A 23266-nucleotide genomic window follows, 5' to 3' on the forward strand; every position below is an offset into this window, starting at 1 on the left:
CCTGGACATTGTTCCCCATCCTCCACCCCCTCAGAGAATTAACCTCCGACCATAGGAACCCACTGGGCAGGAGTCTCCTGGGGCATTGGTGCGCCCAATGTCTCGAATGTATCACCTCCATCACTAGCACTAATCCGACAGGCTCCGCTTCTCCTCCAGGAGGTAGGGAAGGAAAAGAGGCTACTGAGTTGGGAGCTAAGGACCTGCAGCACCCTTCCGCAATGAATCCCCCTTCCCCAATGAACTCCCCTTCTGCAATGAACGCCTGTCCGTGATGAGCGAGGGCTAAGGTTCGGTCCCAAACTGATCTAACCTGTGGTTTATGGTGGTGTCGGGTTCAGATGTCTTCTTGCCTCTTAAAAATCTTCACTTCTGTGCTCTACTTCTTGCCTTCACCCCCGCTCCTCCAGCTCCGCTGATCCTCAGCCGCCCTGGCTGCACTCTCACCTTCCTCTCTGGGTCTTCGGTCTCACAGCCTCGCCGGTGTTGGCTCAGGACAGACCTGCGCCGAATCTGAGCATCTGGACCCAGGGCTCACCCTCCTGCTGTGCAGGCGGGGCCCTTATTTGCATAACCTCTTTCCGCTGGGACTCGGCCGCTGGGCTGGGACACCTGAGTGGCACGCCGCCCACGCTGCTATAAAAGGGGTCCCGCGCGACTTCCAAACTCAGCGCGAACCCGGAGAACCAGGAAAGTAACTGGCTACAGACAGTGAGAAATAGTTTCGCTCGCCAACTAACCAAACTCTGTCGGCATCAACCCCAGAGCGTTGGGAGCAGCCTGCCGCTACGTTTCCTTAGCGGAGAGGTGCAGAACTCAGACTTCACCAGCCCACTTGGTGCCGGCGTTGTACGCGAAGAGGCGCCAAGGACGCGCTCTCCAGCATCCAGGCAGCCCCAGCTTGCCGGCCTGCCTGCCCTCCTGCGTGCAGCTCTCGGCCACCCTGCAGCATGACCCTGTGGAACGGCGTACTGCCTTTTTACCCCCAGTCCCGGCATGCGGCAGGCTTCAGCGTCCCACTGCTCATCGTTATTCTAGTGTTTTTGGCGTTAGCAGCAAGCTTCCTGCTCATTTTGCCCGGGATCCGTGGCCACTCGGTAAGGGTGTCTTAGTAGTTCGCGTAGAGTGGGGGGAGTCGTCATGGGCAAATTGTCCCCTGAGGGACCCAGAACAGGTAAGACTGTGCAAGGGCCTCCATGAATAGTCAAACTGAGGCTCAGGTGGAGCGAAGTCAGGAGTCTGCTGCAGCAAGCACCCCTTCCCAAGGACAGGGAGAACTCCCCATCCAGCACATCCTGAAGAAGGACCCGAGTTGGGTCCTTGGGAAGGCTGCTGCAGAGAATGGGCACCCAGTCCAGTAATCCTGAGGCAGAGTCTAGACTTCATGTGCATCCAGGGCCTCCCACCTCTCCCAGGATGCAGCTGCACTCTCATCCCATCCTGAGGGTGATGACCTTCGAGCCAAGAGGACAGATGCCAGTAGCTCAGATTGCAGTGTTCCCCTTTGCACTGAGTCAAGACACACGTGTATGAGTACCCCATCCTAAGGAATGAGACTCCTACATTGGATTGGAAGTTGGAGCCAACTGGGTGCATTTTCTTAGAGTTCCCCTTCCCCCAGCGCCTAAGTTGTGCATTTTTCAATTCTGGAGGACCCAGCTTTTCTGCATATTAAACTGTTTTGGTTTCCCTGGAACTGGTACACCTAGGAGTATCTGCATTCCCACCTCCTCCACTTGGAGACCAGGCCCTGGGGCCTCCCTCTTCTGAGGGAGGTGACCCCTGCATGCCTAGCACTTCTGGACTAACTGAGCCTTACCAAGCAGTGACTGGACCAGGAGGCAGCTGGGGGAGTGAAGGTGGTGGAAGAGTACTAGAAGTGGGGGGTGAGGGGAAGGTGCTCTTAGGGTAGACAGAAAATGGGGCTAGGGTGGTGAAAGCACATGGTCACAAAACATCAGAAATGCCAGTAGTCCAGAGGGACTTGCAGGAAAAGCATGCCTAGCATTAGTCTCATAGGTCTGGATGTAACCAAAGATCCAGATGGAGTGGGGTCAAAGGTGGTCTTGGGGACTCTGGTTGGGCAGGGCTCAGGCCTGACCCGGGTGCCTATTCCTGCAGCGCTGGTTCTGGTTGGTGAGAATTCTTCTCAGTCTGTTCATAGGCGCTGAAATCGTGGGTGAGTGTGTGGTCCAGCCCGTGGGGAGAGGAGTGGGTGAGAACGGAGGTGGGCAGAGGACACCTGGGACAATAGGGAACTGGGGTTGGTTTTCTGCTCCCTCTTCCCTCTCTCCAGCTCTTTCTAGGGCCCACTTTTTGGCCCTTACCATGCAACCACATTGGACCTCTAAGTCCCCATCTCTCTGCAGTGTCCCACCTCCCATCACCACTCTCTAATTCCATTTTCCCACCTTCATCTCACCTTTCCCTACAGCTGTGCACTTCAGTGCAGAGTGGTTCGTGGGTAAAGTGAACACTGACACATCCTACAAGGCCTTCAGCGCAGAGCGCGTTAGAGCCCGCGTCGGTCTGCTCGTGGGCCTGGAGGGCATTAATATTACACTCACAGGTGAGGGGGCTGGGGCGAAGTGAACTCCTGGGGTTGGGAGATCCCTGGTTAGGAGAGTGTGTCAGGGATAGCTGAAGGGCCTCTCACATCCCACAAGCTCAAATAGCTTGTGGTCCTCCTGGGTCTGCGTTTTCTCCAACCACCATCGAACCCATTTCTCCCTCCGTGAGCGCCGCATCCCCGCTCTCCCATCTGAATCCGCTTAGTCGCGAGTTCTCCGACCGCGCGCAGCCGGTAAGCCCGCGGCACTCCGCAGGGACCCCAGTGCTGCAGCTAAATGAGACCATTGACTACAACGAGCAGTTCACCTGGCGTCTGAAAGAGAATTTCGCCGGGGAGTACGCTAACGCACTGGAGAAAGGGCTGCCGGACCCAGTGCTCTACCTGGCGGAGAAGTTCACACCGAGTAGCCCTTGCGGGCTGTACCACAAGTACCACCTGGCGGGACACTACGCCTCGGCCTTGCTGTGGTAAGCACTGGAGGGAAGGCCGTGTGCACGTGTGTGCGCCGGGAGCCGGGCCGTGTGAGCGGGAGGATGCAGGCCTCAAAGGCTCTGAGCAGCTGCAGCCAGACCAGACGCGCTAGGGGTGGGCATGACAGCCTCGCGGGTCAGAAGATCACGAGGCTTGCAGAGACCGTCGGAATCCAGAGAGACTCTAGCCACCGCCTGGAGCTCGGGAGCCCACTTCTCCCCCGGGGAATTCCCCTGCGCTGCAGCCATCCCAGCACCGGGCTTTGGCGCTGGGGTTGGGACCTAGGGGAGCGAGGCTTTGGGAACCCCGGCGGGCTGGGAGAAGCCCACTCACAGCCGGTCCCCCCACTCCCTTGCAGGGTGGCGTTCTGCTTCTGGCTCCTCTCTAACATGCTGCTCTCCACGCCGGCCCCGCTCTACGGAGGCCTAGCACTGCTGACCACCGGAGCCTTCGTGCTCTTGGCGATCTTCTCCTGGGCCTCCATCTCCACAGTGCCGCTCTGTCCGCTCCGCCTAGGCTCCTCCGCGCTCACCACTCAGTACGGTACCGCCTTCTGGGTCACGCTGGCAACCGGTGAGGACCGAGGGAACGGCAGAACGCCACCCTGCAGGGAACTGGGGGCACCAGCTGTGAGCGGGCTTCTCCAGCCCACCAGGGTTCCCAAAGCCTCGCTTCCCTTTGTCCCTACCCCAGCGCCAAAGCCCGGCGCTGGGATAGCGGCGGCGCGGCGGAATTCTCCGGGGGAGGGTTCATACCGGGTGTGCACTTTCCTGTTTATAGAATGAATCCACATCTATTATCTGATTTGCCCCTCTCAATAGTTCAAAGAAACAGGCACTGTTATGACCATTTTACAGATGAAAAGGGGGCTCAGAAGGGTTTGGTGTCTTGCCTTGTTTCATGTAATCCAGATTAGAGGATGTGTAGGGGGCCGGGGGAGGTAACGCAAGACCTAGACTCCGAAAGATGAGAGGGGCCAGGCGCGGTACTTCACGTCTGTAATCCCAGGACTTTGGGAGGTAGAGGCAGGAAGGTCGTTTGAGACCAGGAGTTGGAAACCAGCCTGGGCAATATAGCTTGACTCCACCTGCCCTCCTTTCTTTCGGTCCTCACCGCCACAGGCATCCTGTGCCTCTTCCTTGGAGGGGCCGTGGTGAGTCTCCACTATGTTCGGCCCAGCGCTCTTCGCACCCTTCTGGACCAAAGCGCCGAGGACTGCAGCCAGGCGAGAGGGGGCTCACCTCTTATCCTCGGCAACCCACTGCAGAAGCAGGCCGGGCTCCCGGACTTAAAATATATCACCACTAACCTGTGAGAAGGACCCAATCTGGACTCCTTCCCCGCCTTGGGACCTCGCAGGCCGGGAAGCAGTGCCCCCAGGCCTGGGCCAGGAGAGCTTCGGAAGGGGCACTACGTGCTGCTGGCGCTGAGAGCCAGGGGCGAGGTCTCAGACATCCGCAGGCACCAGGGAAAGTCTCCTGGGGCGAGCTGTAAATAAACTTTTTTTTCTTTTATTTTTTTTAAAAACTTTTCCCCCCATTAATTTTCATGGCTTCTGCGCTCCGGGGTCGTGGGGAAGCACGCCCTCGGGAGCTTCGCTGGGCTGGATGGAGACAGCCTAGTACACTCTCCACTGTGCTGTGAAACCGGATTCTCTGCGTCTAGACTCCAGAGTAACGCGGGCGCCCTCTACTGAGGCCGGAGGGGGCCCTACCGGAGCCTGTATCTTCCTGAGCCACCCCAGGTGGACGTTAGGTGGTAGTCATGAGGCAGGTCACCCACTCCCGTTCCTGGATCCCACTCAGCTAGCCCAGCTGAGTGAGCTGGGAAGGAGTAGCGTTTTGGAATTGATTCACTGACTTCCCACCTGGCTTCTTGTGAGGTGGTGTCTGAGGGCCAAGGTAGGTGTCAGCAAGGTATAGAAATATAAATCCCGAGATTCTTGGCAAGTCCTGCAATCTTATTAAGCAAACTTGGGAACTGAAGCTCAGAGAATGTGGCCTAGTTGGTTAATGTTAGACCTGGGCTGAGAAGTTGTTTCCTCTCCTTTCTGGTGTTGTCTTTCATTGTACGAAGAGGTCACACATCTGGGGAAGTAAAGGAGGAACAACAGGAAAAAGGAAAACAAGAGGTGCGGAGGGAGGAGAGGGAACCATAGGAGAATCATATGTCCCCCCTCCCCCCTGCTGGTGTTATGGGGGTGAAGTTAGGTTTCAGTGAATAGCATCTTGAAGAGGCCAGGCATCACACAAAGGCAGGGTTGCTGTGCAGAGAAGAGATAGCCCCTGCTTGGTCTTATGGCAACAGGCTTTATGGACAAGCCCATCTTCTCTTCAGCCCCTGAGGGCTTTTTGCTGTTGTTGTTTTTTAACATCAGTATCTAGAGCCTGCTTTTTCTACTCCGTCTGTAGATTGGTGCTGGGGGTCTGGTACCAGCCACCCTGAGGGCAATTCTGCTGGTTTTATGGGACTCCAATGAGGTTCGAAGCCAGACTGGAAGTCCAGGCGGCTTCCAGGGGCAGGGGTGTTATAGGGCGCATTCAGGTTCTCTGGGGTGCGTCTCCTCACAGCATGCCTTGGCGGAGGAAGCCTCTGACAGGGGGATGTCCTGGGGCTCTGGACTGTCAGCCATGGGCCTGTATCGGGGACTCAGGAGTCCACCTTCTTCAGGACTCCCCTCCAGCCTGGGGTCTTCGTCCACACTCTGGTTGAAGAAAGCCTTCAGCCTGTGAGGCTGCATCCTGTGCGCCACCACCGTAGCCAGGCCCAGCAGCACACACAGCAGTCCTGCAGACGAAGGCAACAGTTGTCCCACCTTAGTGCTAGTAACACCTAGTGAGGACATCGTCCGTCCCCTGGGAGCGTCAGAACAGCTCTAAGGGAGGCCTGGAGGCCCTGCTTCAGGGCAACTTAAGCTCAGAGAGGTGACTGGCTGAGGGGCCTTCGGCTCCAGCAACCCTGTTGTCCTGAATTTCCAGACTCCAAGCCCAGTGCTCCTTCGTTATATCCCAGGAGAGAGAGAGAGCGAGAAAGGGGGAGAGAGAGAACTCTGAAAATAGGGAGAGGAAAGAAAAACCCTGGGGAAGGGCAGGGCACAGAGGAGGAGGCATGAAGAGGCACATGAGGGGGTAGACAGTGGAATCGGAGAGGAGAATAAAACTGCAGGAGAATTTAGGGCTGTGTAAGGCAGGACAGAGAAAGGTTTTAAGAATGGGGACACAGAGAAGGGTATTTGGAAGAAGCAAGAGGGGACCGGGGTTGGAAGATTTTAGAAGCAGCTGGGTGAAGAGAGTTAGGGGATGAGAGACAGAGAAGACACAAGGAGGGGGCACCTCTGAGGAGGGAGGGGAAGTGGCACTGAGGAGAGAAAAGCAGGAGATAAGAGATACAAGAGGGTGAGTCTTTGAAGAGGGTAAAGCCATCCTGGCCCCCAGGAACAGACCCTCAACTCTACCAACATGATGCTCCCAGGTCCTCCCTCCCTGGCCCTGAGCCTTCCAGTGCCTGTCTTTAGGGCTGGGTCTTACCTGTGGTCAGTGTGATCCAGAAGGCAGGCCCATGGTGAGTAAGCAGCACAGAAGCACCCAGGCGCAGGGGACAGGGTGGGGTGAGTGATGTGGTCATGGAGAAGAAGAGCAGAGCCAACAGCTGGAAGATGCCCGTGGCCAACAGCATGTGGCCACCGTATACCAGCACAGGCATGGAGAGCATCACGTTGGCCAGCAGCCAGCAAAGGAATGCCAACCTGGAGAGCCAGGACCCAGTGAGGACTGGCCTGCGTACCTCTACCTGCTAGTGAAGCTGGACAGGCCCAGGTGTAGGCTCGGGGACCCAAGAGTGACCCAAAGATAGGAGGTAGGGATTCCCTCCCATGGACTTCCCAAGCCAGCACCATGGGGACTAGTGCCAGCCTGTCCCACCTCATATACCCATATGAGTGGAGAAGAGATGGGTAGAAACCCTGTTCCTGAATCTAGGCTGCCAGGGCCTCCACCCCATCCCCTTCCCATCCTCACCACAGTGTGGCTGAGGCGTAGTGTCCTGCCAGGCGATACTGGCGGTACAGGCCACATGGGCTTCTCGGAGTGAACTTCTCGGCTAGGTACAGCACAGGGTCTGGCAGCCCCTTCTCCAGCGCCTTTGCATATGCCTCAGCATAGTTCTCGCCCAGGCGCCAGGTGAACTCCTCATTGTAATTGATGGTCTCATTCAGCTGCTGCACAGGGGTCCCTGGAGAACAAGGCAGCTGTGCTCTGCAGGAACCCAAGGGCCACAGTGGGGCCTAGGTAGGGACTCACCCACACTGGGCAGAGGGACAGGAAGTGGTCTCAACTGAGAGAAGGCAGCTTCCAAGGCCCTGAACTTCCCTTCCTACCATGCCTCCAACACCCACACATCCTCCCAGCCCCAGTGCCAGGCATCCTATAGCTCTTTGGACCACACCAAACATAGATCCCAAAGACAACAGAGCCGTCCCTCCCTCACAGGTAAGAGCCCCCCCTCACCTGTGAGCGTGATGTTGACTCCACTCAGCCCGACCTGCAGCCCAACATCAGCGCTGATCCACTCAGAACTGAAGGCCTTGTACGATGTGTTGGTGCTGACCTGGCCCACAGACCACTCAGAACTGAAATTCACAGCTGGGGTTGGGGAGTTGGACATATGGGAACTCAGAGAGGTTGAGGCATTACTAGGTTAGAGTCAGAAGAGCTACAAGGCATCTATGTCTGTTTTGGTCATAATTGGATACCTATTAACTAGCCAGGGTCTGGCTCAGGGTGAGTCTGCCAACCATATGTGTGGGATTTCCCTTGGTCACACTCTTTACCTCTTCCTCTTGCCTCCCTTTCTACCTGCTTTAGGGAGAGTTACTCAGGGAGCTGGGAAGGAAGCATGAACCTAAACTATGCTGGGCAAGGCAAACACAGACAGCTTGAACACAGAGACTCTCTCTTTTTTTTTTTTTTTTTTTTAATGGAGTCTTGCTCTGTCACCCAGACTGGAGTGCAATGGCGCAATATTGGCTCACTGCAACCTCTGTCTCCCGGGTTCAAGCAATTCTCCTGCCTCAGCCTCCCAAGTATTTGGGATTACAGGTGCCCGCCCCAATGCTCAGCTAATTTTTGTATTTTTAGTGGAGACAGATTTCCCCATGTTGGTCAGGCTGATCTTGAACTCCTGACCTCAGGGGATCCATCCGCCTCAGCCTCCCAAAGTGCTGAGATTATAGGAGTGAGCCACTGTGCCCCGTCTCATAAGGACTTTCATCTCTCCTATTTGCCTAATCACCAAGTCAAAGCAAACAGCCCTTCCCCATTTCCTCCCCTCCTCCCTGGAGCCCTCTTCCCACAGACATGCATTTTGACCTCCTTTCCCCACCCCCACTCCCAGCAATAAAAATGTTAGGAAGGTTGGGGAGATGCATCCAGCTTGTTTCCCAGGGTGATACCTCTCCAGGCCAAGGTAAGAGTAAGGGGATAAGGCCATGGTGAGAAAGGCATATGGGCAGGGTCTGGAAGCCACCCTGAAGCAGGGGCCCACCGCTGTGGGGAAACAAGGAGAGGAGAGGAAGGCTGCTGAGGGAGTTGATGGGATGGAGACAGCTGTCCAAGTCAGCTGCACTTCACACTCACCCAGGATTGCAGCCCCAATGAATAAGCTGGTCACCACCCGCAGCAGCCAAAACAGCCTCTGAGTGGCAAGGAGCGTGGGTTAAGTAAGGAGCGCCCTCCTTCCATGTCTACCCTTCCTGTTTCCAGACTTGGGGGAAGGGTGGGAATTCTAAAGCTGAGATAACTTGGTCAGTTGAAATCAGAGTGTCTGGCATATAATAAGTGCTTATTTATTTATTTGAGACAGGATCTCTGTTGCCCAGGCTGGAATGCAGTGATGTGATCTCAAATCACTGTAGCCACTCAAGTGATCCTCCCACCCCAGCCTTCCAAGTAGCTGGGACTACAGATGCACATCACAAGCTAATTTTTTTTTTTTTTAAGAGATGAGGTCTATAAACCCAGGCTGGTCTTGAACTCCTGGGCTCAAGCAAGCCTTCCACTTTGGCCTCCCAAAGTTCTGGAATTACAGGCATGAGCCACCATGCCCCACCAACGCTCAATAACGAACTGTTGAATCAATGAATGAGGGGCTTTGTGCCTGGGGTGGTGCTGATGCTTTCTCAGCACTGGGATCTCCTTCCTGAGTCTGGTTGTAGTCAGAGACTCTGGACCCCTCAGCCTGAGGCTAAGGTCTCTCTGGGCTGGGGTCTCCAGGACTGGGTTTCTCACCGTCTTGCCCCGAATGCCAGGCAGGATGACGACGAAAGTGGCCAGTGCAGTCAGAAAGATCATGACGATGGTGGCCGAAGTGGTGTCCATTGGGAAGGTTGGCTTGGGGCCAGCATAGAAGGGGAACGTGTGTCCCAAAGCAGCCATTTTGGTGGGGTTGTGCAGGGGAGGCAATGCTGTACAACAACAACAGACATATATTGCATGCCCTCAATGTACCTGGCACCGTTTTTGGCACTAGAGATATAGCACAGAATGAGCCAGACCAAGTCCCTCTTCTCTAGAGCTCACATTTTGTGCAGCATCAGACTTGGCTATTACCGCCTCAGCCATCCATCTCCCCATCTTTTAGGTGACAGAATGAGGGTCTTTGCCATCAGTCTCTGTTGCCCATGCTCCTCTCCTAACCCCCAAGTTCCATAAATCAGTGCTACCACCACCCTTGAGGCTTCTCTGTTACTTCTGGGACTGTCTCAAGAAATATAATTCTCTTCTCTCTCCTTCAGGGCCCTAGCACAGATAGATCACAGAACATAAAAGGACTATATTTACTATCAGGTGAAGGCATAGGTGAAAGATGGTACAAATTACAAAAAGATTGACTTTCTTTCTCAGTCCCCGAAGAAACAAAGGCCAGGCAGCTCTCTGCTGAGTATATAATCCAGCCACATCATCAGAGGATGTTGCAGACCTACACAGGTCTGTCCAGCTTTCTCAAGCACCCTGGCTCTTGTTCTGGCAACTGCAGAACAGTTGAGCTTCACTGAGTTCACTTAAATAAGCACTGAAGGGGCCCTGCCCTCTATCAGGCAGTGCTGGGGCCAGATGGCCTTCTCTTCCACATGCGATCAACATTGGTCCTTCTCTCTGATTCAAATTCCCAGGCCAAGTTTTAGGTCAAACCCTAGCTGTGGTCTTCTCTGCCCGTCCCTTGATTTCAGAACTTGTTTGACTCTTATTTGTTCCTTTGCAGACAGGATATTGGGAAAATGGTAGCTGAACTTACTGTGTTTAGTCAAATATCAGAACCGACTGCAAGACACACTACTATTTTAGCTAGCACAAAGAAAGGGGAAAAGAAAGTCTTGCTGATTAAACCATGGCCACCATTCCTGGTGAGATATACCTAATTTCAGAGATGTCAAAATGTGAAAAAAAAAATGCATCTTAGAGTCCATGATCCCAGTTTTCCTCATTTCCTGAAGTGTGATCTGTACTGGGGTTTCAGTTTGCCCAGAAGGCTCCATAATTTAGTTTGACTACACATTGTCTTATAAAGAGTTATAATGAAAGAATGAGCGTGGGAGTCAAGCAGCTCCAAAGGGTCTGAATTCTGCTTCTGCCTCTTGCAAGTCACTTGACATCTATAGACACTCAGTTTTATTAAAACTTTGAGATAATTATGTCTATCTTGTAAGTGTCATTGTGAGGATGAAATGAGATTGTGTATATAAAGTGCTAAGAAAAGTACTGGAAATAAGCTACCAGCTTGGGAAAGAGAGGGCATTTCATTGCTTATTACTCCATTTATCTGTTTCTCCAATTTTTCTTTTCTTAAGTAAATAAAAAAGGAGTACATTTAAATTTTTTATTAAGTTCTTAAGTTTTTTTGTCTTTTTGGTTTTTTTTTAGTCTCACACTGCCACCCAGGCTGGAATGCAGCGGCACCATCTTGGTTCACTGCAACCTCCACCTTTCAGGATCAAGCAAATATCATGCCTCAGCCACCTGAGTAGCTGGGATTACAGGCATGCACCATCACACCCGCTGATTTTTAAATTTTTTAGCAGAGACAGGGATTTGTCATGTTGGCCAGGCTGGTCTTGAGCTCCTGACCTCAAGCAATCCACCCTCCTCAGCCTCCCAAAGTGCTAGAATTACATGCATGAACTACCATGTCCAGCCTCTCCAATCTTTCTTCAAGTGAACCCTGAGCTGGAATCCATTCTGTGTCTAGTTTCAGTTCTTTACTAATATTGCACAGGTAAGCGACAACCTCCTGGGTCCTTGGTTTCCTCATCTGTAAATCGATTTCATCATCTCCAGGTCCCTTCTAGTTCTAATGCTGGGATTCTCCTAATATGCTCTAGCTCCCAGCCTTCCTCTCTCCTTCTAAGCTGGGCACCTTCTTGTGCTATCTCTGGGAGTAGCATGGCATCAGGCAAAGAGACAGAAGGACACAAAGTTTTAACTTTTAATTCTGTCTTTTGTGCAAGTCACTTAACCCCTAAGTGTCAGTTTTAACATGAAGGTTTTTTGTTTGTTTGTTTGTTTTTGATGGAGTCTTACTCTGTCACCCAGGCTGAAGTGCAGTGGCACGATCTTGGCTCACTACAACCTCCACCTTCTGAGTTCAAGCGATTCTCCTGCCTCAGCCTCCCGAGTAGCTGGGATTATAGGCGTGCGTCCCTATGCCCGGCTAATTTTTGTGTTTTCAGTAGAGATGGGGTTTCACCCATGTTAACTAGGTTGGTCTCGAACTCCTGACCTCAAGTGATCTGCCCGCCTTGGCCTCCCAAAGTGCTGGGATTACAGGCATGAGCCACTGCGCCCAGCCTGGTTTTTTGCTTTTTCTTAACTACTCAACTCTCCCATCCCTGAAGAATAGGCATCTCTCTTCTCTCCTGTTCTGCAAATCCATCCTCCTGGGCTCTAGCCCATTCATGCCTGCCTTCTCCACCACCTTTATCATCGGTTGTCCCTCTTCCCTTCATAGTGTTCCAGCTTCATTTTCTCTGCTGGCTCTTTCTTTCAAGGTTACAATTAAATTTTTCCCACCTTAGGAACACACAGAAAAAGAACCTTCTCTCTGGATCTCCTTGGTCCCCTCCAGCTACCATTCTATTTTACTCTATTCCTTTCACAGTCAGGCTTTTGAAAAAACAACGTATATTGGTATTTCCACTGCCTCATCTCTTCAACCTATCGCAACCTGACTTTTCCTCATCCCTGACTTCTCCATTAGGCCACTAAGTGTTAAATCCAAAGAGCAGTTTTCACTTTTCATCCTCCTTGACCTCTCCGTGGTATGTGACACTGGAGACCATGCCCCCTTTCTCCAAACTACCTCCTTGCACTTCCATCACACATGTCCTCCAGGGGCTCCTGCTCTTGGCCATCTCTTTGTGGCTCCTCTACTAGTTCTTTTTCCTCCATGTTAAATGTTGATGCTCCCCATAAATCTGTCATGACTCTATTCTTTTAGCAGTATTCATGATTCCCTGAGCAATCTCATCCATTCTCATGGCTGATGGTTCTCAAATGTCTTCAGGTAGTACTCCTGTCTGAGCTCCAAACTCAAAAGGGCCAACCACCCTGTGGACATTTTCATTTGGATGTTCCCTTGATGCCTCAAATCTAAAGCCCCTCAAATGGAATTCATTGTCTCTATACTGCTTTTTATTCTATTGTCTTTGCATGTTTGGCAATGTCACCACTGGTCAATCAAATAAGTCAGACACCTGGACCATCTTACCTCCTAAATACTTCTTGAAACTATCCATGTATTTCCTTTCCTACAAAGGAAATACATGCCTCTGCTCTAACCCAGGCTCATCCTATCTTTTAGTTCCAGAATAATTTTTTTTTTCTAAACAAACAAACAAAAAATAGATTTTTTGAGACAGAGTTTCACTCTTGTTGCCCAGGCTGGAGTGCAGCGGTGCAATATCGGCTTATGGCAACTTCCAACTCCTGGGTTCAAGGGATTTTCCTGCCTCAGCCTCCCGAGTAGCTGGGATTACAGGCGTGTACCACCATGCCTGGCTAATTTTGTATTTTTAGTAGAGATGGGGGTTTCTTCATGTTGGTCAGCTTGTCCCGAACTCCCATCCTCAGGTGCTCCTCCCACCTCGGCCTCCAAAAGTGCTGGGATTACAGGCTCGAGCCATCATGCCCAACCAGAATAATTTTTTTTCTAATAAATAAATATTATCATTTTACTTCTCTGCTCTGGCTAAAATCTCATCTTCTTACTATCACATATAAAGTGCTTTATAACCTGGTCCCCCGTATACTCGCTCCACCTTTTGCCCAGCCTAAACTGTAGCCACACTGAATGACTGGTCTCTCCCTCAATCTGACATGCTCTTTCAAGCCTTCAGTACCTTTGGATATGCTATTTCCTTTGCCTGGAATGCTCTCACTCTCTTGGCAAACGCCTTTTCACCCCTCAAGTCTCAGCTTGTGTTACCTCCTCTGTGAAGTTTCCTCTGATGCCACTGGGCCAATGTGAGTTCCCACTTGGAACATTCTGATTACATTTTGAACATATCTTCCTAATAACAGTGATTACATTGTACTCTAATTGTCTGAACATCTGTCTCCCAATTAGACTGTAATCTCCTTGAGGGCAGAGACTTCCTCTTTTCATCTTTGCATCCCCTGCATGTCGAATATGCTAATGAAGCTCTGGATCAAATGAATGATTATGAATGAGTTCCTCTCCCCACAGGTGGCTTCTTCTGATTTTGTACACAAGGGGGAGCTCTGCTCCCTCATTGCCCTGTACTATACGTATAATTCAATATTAACTGAATATCACCAGTACAGAGCAAAGGACTGGGCAAAAAGGGATTTGACTAACCCTGTCAACTATTAGTAATTTCTCAAAATTTTCAGAAAGCCTCTTCTAATACTTAAGAGTCTCCAAGGCTAACAAAGATCCAAATATGAATTTTCATGATTGATTGAATCAGAATCATATATCTCAAACTTAGCTGAAATGAGTAACTAAGAATTTGAGAATTAAATTATTTTGTAAAATTTGTGATAGTGACATTTATTTTAAAGCAGAAGTTTACTGATCTAAGAATTTTTTATTTATGACATCTAGACTGAAGCTATTATATTTTTAAATAAAAATCCATAGGAGGAAAGCCTATAAAACATAAAATATCTTGGCTAATAGGATAGGAAGGTAAAGCGAGGCTAACAGCAAGAAAACATGTTCTATGCTGGAATTCAGATAGATGTATTTTTAATATACGTGAATAAGAGATAATATAATGTATTTTGGTCAGGGTTAAATATTATTCTTGCATTTGTTTTAAAGGGATGTTATAAAAAATTTACAAGAATGTTTCATCTCTATTAACATGTGCTGAAAAGAAACACTAACAAAAGGCTTTTTGTATTTTACATATACAAGAGTAATGCTAATTTATTTCTAACTCTCCCAAATGTCATATTTATTAAAGACGACACAAGCAAAAAGACAGTTGGTAAACGAAATTTGCCTTTCTTAATTTCTTCTTGTTCAGTTTCATAATTTAGGTTTTCCTTAATTTGCAGTGCCTAATTTGAAGTTAATTTTTAATGACTCTGACCCTAATTTGGTTTTCTTTTTTGAGACAGTCTTGCTCTGTTGCCAGGGGCCAGGCTGGAGTGCAGTGGTGCGATCTCGGCTCACTGCAACATCCGCCTCCCGGGTTCAGGCATTCTCCTGCCTCAGCCTCCCGAGTAGCTGAGGACTACAGGCACATGCCACCATGCCCAGCTAATTTTTGTATTTTTAGTAGAGATGGGGTTTCACCATGTTGGCCAGAACAGCCTCGATCTCTTGACCTTGTGATTCACCTGCCTCAGCCTCCCAAAGTGCTGGGATTACAGGTGTGGGCCACTGTGCCTGGCTTGGTTTTCATTATTAAGCTAACAGGGCTCCTGTATGAAGAGGTGGGACTGAAATGAGAAGGCCCCACACTCAGCAGTCCTGCTTTTCCTACAGAGCTTGTGTTTCCCTGGGGAACATCTTTCTTCCTGGCTTGTCAAGTAGCATCTCACAGTAGAATTAGTTTTTTTGTTTGTTTATTTGTTTTTTATAAAGACAGAGTTTCACCATGTTGGTCAGGCCTGTCTTGAACTCCCAACCTCAGGTAATTCGCCTGCCTTGGCCTCCAAAGTGCTTGGATTACAGGCATGAGCCACCGCACCTGGCCAGTAGAATTAGTTTTAATGTGATAAAATCCCATATCAATATTAACTTGACCCACTTCTCTCCTACCTCACCACCATGACTAGGATATATGCACAGTGTACACTGATATAAATAAGCAGACACAAGATACAGTCAAACATATACCTACAAATTTAGATAAAGAGAGACAAAGACACAAGAACCACCCAGACTCTGTTATTCTCAGTAGTATACACACCTGTGTTATTTCATCAGAGGCCCTTGTGACAAAATTGAATTGCTTTCTCATGGGGTGAGGGGAGACTCCCATACTTTGGGGTTCTCCTTTCTCACCTGGCCTAGAGAGGAAGAGGCACCATTCTCCCTTTCTGGGCTCCCTTTATGTACTGAAGACTTTTCTCATGCTCAATCTTGTCTATAACAAATAGACACAGTTACCCAATCCTTACCTGCCACAGGTTGGAGTTCCTATGTGTGTATGAGGGGTGGGTAAAACATAAAGTTACAATCCTTAAGAAAACTCAGCCTAGGACAAACTCTAGCCTTCCTCAAAGTTATGTGCTGATGTCCTGTGGCTTCTCTTGTAGCTTGACAGGGCTCTCTTCCTGAAGTCTTCTCCCTGCCCACCTCCCCCATCTGCTGGAACCAATAAAGTAAGGACCACTAATTCTCCACAAGATGGGAGTGGGTGACAGGGCTGGAGTTGCCAAGACCTCTGACTGGTAATGCACAGCTACTGGAATGTGATGCTTTTTTCTCTGGTTGGGGTAGACCCCATTAAAAGTTTACAGCTGTGGTTAGCTAAGGGGACCCTGTCAGAAACTCTTGTCCTAGATTCTCCTCTTCAAGGAAGGGGTCTGTGTGTATGTGTGTGTCTGTGTATGGATGTATATGTGTGTTGTTGCACAGAGATAGGAGTTACATGGAGAAATGGAACAGGATCTGAAAGTGGATTGGGGGCAGCATTCCCCAGGAAGGGCTGATGTGGGTAAGGAGTTCGAGAGTGTAGAAGCATGCAAGGCAAACTACCTAGACTCCAGTTAAACTGGGATGAGGATTCGATGTCTGTAAACCTTGCGGCATTTATGGCTTTAAGAGGTTTTCCTTGCCTCCCCAATTTCTTACCAAACTCTCTCTTTGAAGAACTCCCATTTGATCTGAACTTGGTCCGGATGAAAGCAGAAGGTACAGCCCTAGGTGCCTGGGCCGGAGCAAGCACTTCAACACCCCCTTCAAAATCACCTGGACCACACAGACCTAAGCAACCGCATCCTCCACCACCCACACCTGGACCATAGTTCCCTACTTTCGCCTCTTCCAAACAGTGCGTGTGTGGCAGCCTGCGTCTCTCGCCTTCCCTCGTGGAACCTCACACAAAGCGCCCCGGGGGGTGTGAGTAAAGAGGGAACCAGGTTCTGTGAACAAACGCGAGCCCTTACTCTCTGTGGGGCTCCCGTCCAACCCCCGCTCGTCTCCTAACTCAAGTAAGGACCCTGCTGTGACTGGACAAACCGGATCTGGGGTGCTTCCAGTCATTCCTCAAGTCACTCCCAAACTTCTCAGACTGCACCCGAGACTGCGCAGCGCGGCCTACCACTCCCAGCCTCGGACAGAGACGAGCTGGGTGCGCCAGGACCATAGCACCGGGGTCTGCCCACTCCGCATTGGTCCCCCCAATACCCCCTCCTCCGCGCCCCCCACCCAGGCCCAGCATCCCCAGGAGCTCCAGCGCAAACCTGGCGATGCAGTTCCGGGTCTGGCAGGGCATGGGCGCGGCTCGCAGGGCGGTGGGACCCCTGAGATTTCACGAGGATCCCCGGAGGGAGACGTGACCCCAGGCTCTCAGAGGGTTTAGGTCGGATGAGTGACTTGCTTTGACGCCTGGCCTGGTCTGTGGGCGGCAGCTGATCAATGGTCTTGGACACCGAGCCCAGACCCGACGGTGCCCAGAGGATTCGAGGAGAGTCTCCCCTCCCCACACCCTCTCCGCCTCCCAGCCTCTCCCCAGCCCCGTGGGACCTGTGGAGGCGGACTTGCCCTTTTTGCCATCCACACGACCGCACTAGCCCTGCCCTCGACGCCGACGGGACATCTCTACCTGCGCCCCGCGAGCCCTCGCCGTCTCACCTCGCGCACTGCGGTCCCCTGAAGCACCTCCGCGGGTCCCCCGGCGCCAGCCTCCATCCCGCCCTACTGCGCCCCGCCCCGCCCCGCTGCTGAGCCGGGCCGCGCCGTCCCCTCCTCACCCCCAGCCCCGCCCGTCCCGGCGCAGAGCTGGAGAGGCACCGGACGCGAACAGGCTCCGCGGGCCCACCTGGGAGCCAGGCCGGAGCCAAGTTGCAGTCCCGGGCTCCGGTGACGCCGTAGTCGCAGGTCAGATCGGGGAGGGCTTTTCCCAGCCCGCGGGCCGGGGAGCTCCGGGGTAGGGAGCTCTAAGTGCAGGGTGTCGGGGGAGCGGCCGCTGGGCCACGTTATTGAAGGAGTGGAATGCTAGCCCCTTGCTCTTCGGATCTTATCCTAAGGCTAAAATGGGCCCTGTTAGGGCTGTCCTCTGCCCAATCAAGGTTTTGAGAGACTGGGTTCTTCGGGACCTGAGAATGTTGGGTGGCCCAGTTTGCCTGGGCCTAAGGATTCTTCTCCTGGCGCCAGCCCAACATACCAGGGAGGAAGCTTTGGGCTTTAGGATCCAAGCTTTCCCCCTCAGCCCTCCCAGGTTGGAATCGATGACCTTGACCCATCTTCCTCACACCTCAGGACCAACAGGGTCACCACTCTAGAGCTTCAGGCTGGAAAAGCGGCCATGTGGGGCAAGAACAGGCAGGTCTGTGTTCTCTCTCTGGTTCTGCCGCTGGCTCTGCCTGGGGCTTCATTGCTCTGTCCTGGGGTTGTGCCTTCCTCTCAAGGTTGTTGAGAAGTTACTGCCCCATGTCATTGTGTAAATTATTAAGGGCAACCCACCCACAAGAAGTGGTTATTAAGCATGTCCACCTTCCTCTTAAGGTCATCCCACACAGCCTGGCCTGAAAGGGCACTTCATGCCCTTAGGGGCTGAGTGGTACATTAGCGTTTGTGCCAAGGATCCTGAAGACATGGTTGGAGGTGGGGGAGGGCCAGGACATCTTGGGATCAGGGAAGGATCCCTGTGGTTACTTCAGTACATCCAGATTTACAGCTTCCACCATCCAGAGCCCAGCTCTTCACGCACTATTAAAGGCCAGCACCTGGACAGACTCTGTGGAACACAGCAGGTGGAATACTGAGCTTTCCAGTTAGGGCAGGGCCTAGGTTTTTTCATTTGTTTAGTAGGAGATGGAATGGGGATGAGGTCACTCCCTGGGTTCTCTCTCTAGACAGCCCATCCAGGAGCCCTGATATCTGGCTAGGGATGAGGCTTTCCCTGAGCTCCTTCCTTCCTCTATCCTATCCCCAACCTCCAGCTTGCCTTAGGAAGTCTTCACTGGCTTTAGGTACTCCTTGCACCACTCAGGAGTCCCAGCCTGACTCCTCTGCTGCCTCTGTTTCCCTGCTGACTCTGGGTGGAAAGAGAGAGCAGGAAGCCTGCACTAAACACATAAGCACCTGGTACTGCATCCCTTCTGGATCCAACCAAAGGCGTCAGTCTCCCACCTGCCCTCTCGGTAGCACATTTGCATAACACCTGTCACTTTTCTTGCTTTGAATTCAACTTCATTATCACATCTGATTCTGGCAACCATGCTGGGAAGTAAACAGTTCAGGCATATTTGCTCCCATAGCTGGAAGAGGAAACCAAGGATCAGATTGGAGAAGTGATTTATCTAAGACCCCACCATGGACTGGCAGCAGCACTGAGACCTCAGCCCAGTCTCCTGATCCTCAAGAAAGTCTCTGTCAAAGGAACACACTGCAAGGAGCTGGGCCAAAGCAAGGTTTTCCAACTAATTTTAGAAGATAAAGTCCCTGAAGCTAGGTACCAGGGATTTCTGTTTGTTTTGTTCATCACTTAATCTTCAGTGTTTAGGTCAGTGCCTGGTACATAAAGGGTGCTTATCAAGTATTTGCTGAGTGAATTAAAGAATCTTGGGAAAGAGTGAGTCTCTTGAACTTTGCTACCTACTGTGACCTTGGCCCAGCCCCAGGCCTTGATTCAGAGTCCTGCAGAGGCCTTGACCTGATTCTTCTTCTAAGCAGCTAGGGCTCATTCTCTGTCCTGTCTTTTTTTAGGGTCTCCATTTTGGGACTTTCTAATCCCTGAGCCCCTATTATTTTCATCATGGGCTTCTTCCAGGCTCTAGCGTGGACACTTCTGGTTGGGCCATGGACCCCTATGGGTGAGTACAGATTGGAGAAGAAGCATGTTTAAAAGCAGAGGAATCCAGCATCCTCTGGACTCCCCCAAAGACAGGATCCATGTGATGTTCATCTGCATCCTTAGTCTTTAGTTGGCACAGTGCCCTGCATGTGAGAGTTGCTCATTTCTAGCTCTTGAAGAAATGGATGGAAAATGGAATGAAAATTATCCCCAAATGCACAGAATTAGGGAGCCTTTAATTTCTATGTCAGCACTTCCTATTTTATTCCTTACAGTTTGGGGGCCCTTTCTTTCTCCTCAATCTTCTCTTGTTTCCCATAAAATCAAGGCCTATGACTCAAAATAGGAAAAGATTGATTAGACACACAAGACAATAAAGGATCTTGGGGTCAGATTAGACCCAAAGCTGAAGGGGAGTCATCAATATTTTTAAAGATTATGATCAAAAACAAAAACAATACCTTCCACGAGAGTTTCATATTGCCACCTTCAGTGGACAGTTTCTTACTGGAATCTGAGGCTGTTCTCCATAGTCTGTGTCTCTGTGGAGGGAAGTGGCCTTGCAGTGCCACAAGTTAAAAAGTGCTCTTTAAAAGAGCAAGTCCTTGATAACTTGGGATGGGAAATGCAAACGCAGAAAGCAGAGAAAACCTGTAGAGGGATCTGTCCTGGCTGGAGGTGGCAGGATCGTGACACCTTCCCTACAGCTCCTCCCTTGCCAGAGCTGCTCACATCTGTGTTCCTTCCAGCCCTCTTCTTTCCTTGGCTTTGGATTTTCCTTTTCTCCTCCAGCTCTGACCTCTTATCTCTAAGAGAAACTTACCCTGTACCGTCCTGCAAAGATTCACTCCTTTATGTGCCACAGGTTCATCTTATTTTTAGATATCACATGTATGGCCCTTCCCCAAATCTTGGACCCTTAGCTGGGTTCTCTGCTCAAACATCAGGCACTGAGTCATTTTCCCCCCTAGCTCCCTGCTGAGTGAGTGTGCAAATGTGTGTGTCTGTTCTCTGAGGTGAGCAGAGAGGAAGCCCCAGACCTATAGACTCCTAGTCTGGGGGAAACAATCAGGCCAGCCATCTGATCTACTGATCAGAAAGATCCCTGCTCCATCCCTGATTCCATTTTCCATTCTGGATCTTCCCTCTGTTCCTCATTCCTTAGTTCTTTCCCCAGAGGCTGAGTGCTCCCTCCTGGACCCTCATTTTGGAGAGTACAAAAGGACCAAGCGGAGGAATTGTATGGGGACAAGATGCCCCAGAGAAGGGGCAAGGTTATCCACATCACCAGTCTGTCCCCGGTCCTACCTAACAACCTAGGGAAAAAAAAAACAGTAGCAACACCACACCCCTGCCCTGGGATCTGCTCAGCCAGAGAGGACTAGGTCCCTCACCACACTGACCCTGCCCAGGGATGGGTCACAGAATGACGTGTCCTTCTCAGGTATGGAGTGTGGCTGGCTCTTGCTCTGTGTGGTGTCTTACCGTTACGGGATGGATTCTGTCCTGTTGTGTCCCCCCCCAGGGAGCCGAAGTCTGAGGGGAGTAGAAGTGCCCTGTATCCTCTTCCCCATCGCCACTGCTCTCCTCCAGCCCCCCTCCCTCTCTGAGGCCATCTGTCAGCACACACTGCTCCCTGCTACATGCGTTTGGCTCCCTGCCATGTCTCCCCTACTGAGCAGCTTAAAGATCTGGCTTGAGTTTGGAAACTGCTTTACCCGGTTTTTCCCTCTGCATCCTACCTCTCACATCCACTCCAGGTATCCACTTTCCACTGCTCCAAGTGCCAGGCTTACAGCACCCATTTCCCGCAGGCCTGCCTGTCCTCTCACGCACTGACTTGCCCAGCTGCCCCTTCCCTCCATTCTCACACAGGCGCTCAGAACCCCATTTCATGGGAGGTGCAGCGATTTGATGGGTGGTACAACAACCTCATGGAGCACAGATGGGGCAGCAAAGGTAAGTAGGAGCCAAGTGGGGACAGAGCCCCAGGGCCAGGGTGATACTGACTGCTGCGAGGCAAGACCTGGCAGGTACCAGCAAAGGCCATCCATTTCCAAGGTTTTAGATTCCATGACATGGTGGGAAGCCTGGGAGAGAGTGGGTCAAGAATGCCCCCTGAAGATTCCTCCTTATCCTTACTCCTTCTACCCCAGGCTCCCGGCTGCAGCGCCTTGTCCCAGCCAGCTATGCAGATGGCGTGTACCAGCCCTTGGGAGAACCCCACCTGCCCAACCCCCGAGACCTTAGCAACACCATCTCGAGGGGCCCTGCAGGGCTGGCCTCCCTGCGAAACCGCACAGTGTTGGGGGTCTTCTTTGGTGAGAACTTCAACCTCTGGGGGAAGAAAGCCAGTGGGGTCAGCTGGACACCTCTGCAAGTGAAGAGGGGTCAGAGGATGAGAGAGAAGTGATGGAGGGCCTGACGGATGAGGGAGAGAGGTGGAGGAGGCAGTGGGGTATGGTAGGGGTAGAAGCAGGTGCAGGGAGGATCCATGCTGAAGTGAAGTCTGGTTGGGGAGGCAGAAATCTTTCCCATGCAGAAAGCTGAGGGTGGGATTAGGGAAAAGGGGCATCCCTCCATGTTGTGTTGTTGGTGGAGGTAAAGGTGTGGCAGACCCAGAAACATGAAAATAATCTGGGAGGGACTTTCTGGGGGGCCCTGTTCTTAGGCTTTGCCCCATGGCTTCTAGAACAGGCTTAGGGCAGGGCTCTGATTCTGGCAGAGTGGACTGAGGGGAAGTCAAAAGGGGGTGCTATGGTGGCCTGACCCCAGTGACTGAGGATTGGTGTCTGGCCCATCAGGAATGCGTGGCTCCTGCTGCATGTTGGAGCTGGTGCTGCCACCCCGTTTGCCTAGGAACACTCACAGGGCACCTCCCAGTTACCAAGGAGAAAGCCAAACTGTCAACGACAACAGCTTGGACCAGGTGTAGGCACAGAAGGGCAGAAGAGACAAAGGACTGGGAGGAAGTGTCTGAAGTCAAGGCTTGGACTTGCCTACAATGGCTGCTCAGTTTTTTGAAGCTTCAGGGGAGGGAGAGAGACTGGATACCTAGGGTAGGAAGGAAAGTGGCCCTCCCTGGCCCTAGCACCCCCTCCTGCTTTGCTGGCAGGCTATCACTTGCTCTCCGACCTGGTGAGCGTGGAAACGCCCGGCTGCCCCGCCGAGTTCCTCAACATCCGCATCCCGCCCGGAGACCCCGTGTTCGACCCCGACCAGCGTGGGGACGTGGTGCTGCCCTTCCAGAGGAGTCGCTGGGACCCAGAGACCGGACGCAGCCCCAGCAACCCCCGGGACCTGGTGAGGCAGGGGAGGCGGCGGGGAGGGGCCGCACCCCAGCCAGGTGGGGCCCAGGCTGCGGGCCTGGCAGGGAGCGGCGCCCACTCCCCAGCCCCGGACGCCCCCTGGGGCCCCGGCCCCCGGCTCACCCGCCGCTTGCCCCGCAGACCAACCAGGTGACCGGCTGGCTGGACGGCAGCGCCATCTATGGCTCCTCGCACTCCTGGAACGACGCGCTGCGGAGCTTCTCCGGGGGACAGCTGGCGTCGGGGCCCGACCCCGCCTTCCCCAGAGACTCGCAGAACCCCCTGCTCATGTGGGCGGCGCCCGACCCCGCCACCGGGCAGAGCGGGCCCCGGGGGCTCTACGGTGAGGCCGCGAGGGCGAGACGGGGCCGGCTGGGGGTCTCCGAGTGTGGGCTCCCGGGGTCACGCTACCGCTCATCTCCCCCC

The 23266-nt window shown here is 52.2% G+C and overlaps 3 protein-coding genes and 1 long non-coding RNA gene across 7 annotated transcripts; 2 read left to right on the forward strand and 2 right to left on the reverse strand.

Moving 5' to 3' along the window:
• The first annotated feature begins 666 nt into the window (after positions 1 to 666).
• Positions 667 to 4557, forward strand: LOC116546395 (dual oxidase maturation factor 2). 2 transcript variants are annotated; one of them, XM_032272666.1, is made up of 6 exons: positions 667 to 1097; positions 2122 to 2179; positions 2435 to 2569; positions 2826 to 3039; positions 3402 to 3616; positions 4165 to 4557. In XM_032272666.1, exons 1-6 carry the CDS (start codon positions 951 to 953, stop codon positions 4356 to 4358), a joined length of 963 nt encoding a protein of 320 aa, XP_032128557.1. In that variant the 5' UTR covers positions 667 to 950; the 3' UTR covers positions 4359 to 4557. The 2 variants fall into 2 exon arrangements, with proteins under 2 accessions (XP_032128557.1, XP_032128558.1); XM_032272667.1 differs by having other exon boundaries at positions 3402 to 3586.
• Positions 4558 to 5052: 495 nt separating this feature from the next.
• On the reverse strand, positions 5053 to 17441 carry LOC116546394 (dual oxidase maturation factor 1). Of its 3 annotated transcripts, XM_032272664.1 has the most exons (8): positions 17340 to 17441; positions 16548 to 17132; positions 9328 to 9503; positions 8677 to 8734; positions 7549 to 7683; positions 7060 to 7273; positions 6571 to 6788; positions 5053 to 5830 (listed from the first exon to the last, which is right to left on the reverse strand). In XM_032272664.1, the coding sequence occupies exons 3-8, from the start codon at positions 9472 to 9474 to the stop codon at positions 5571 to 5573; spliced, it is 1032 nt and encodes a 343-aa protein (XP_032128555.1). In that variant the 5' UTR covers positions 9475 to 9503; positions 16548 to 17132; positions 17340 to 17441; the 3' UTR covers positions 5053 to 5570. The 3 variants fall into 3 exon arrangements, with proteins under 3 accessions (XP_032128555.1, XP_032128554.1, XP_032128556.1); XM_032272663.1 differs by having other exon boundaries at positions 16548 to 17401; XM_032272665.1 differs by lacking the exons at positions 16548 to 17132; positions 17340 to 17441 and having other exon boundaries at positions 9328 to 10932.
• A 2001-nt stretch (positions 17442 to 19442) lies between these two features.
• Positions 19443 to 23228, forward strand: LOC116546396 (dual oxidase 1-like; the record flags this gene model as incomplete). The annotated part of the gene is made up of 5 exons (XM_032272668.1): positions 19443 to 19551; positions 21408 to 21491; positions 21689 to 21853; positions 22648 to 22835; positions 22982 to 23228. Coding segments are annotated over exons 1-5 (742 nt in total), but the record flags the coding sequence as incomplete, so codon positions are not given.
• On the reverse strand, positions 19748 to 21048 carry LOC116546397. Its single transcript, XR_004266700.1, has 2 exons — positions 19994 to 21048; positions 19748 to 19862 (listed from the first exon to the last, which is right to left on the reverse strand). It is a non-coding gene; the product is annotated as an uncharacterized LOC116546397 (long non-coding RNA).
• Positions 23229 to 23266: the final 38 nt, after the last annotated feature.

This window comes from Sapajus apella, unplaced genomic scaffold (assembly GCF_009761245.1).
Source record: "Sapajus apella isolate SASKATOON/1434 unplaced genomic scaffold, GSC_monkey_1.0 scaffold852, whole genome shotgun sequence".
Classification (NCBI taxonomy): Eukaryota; Metazoa; Chordata; class Mammalia; order Primates; family Cebidae; genus Sapajus; species Sapajus apella.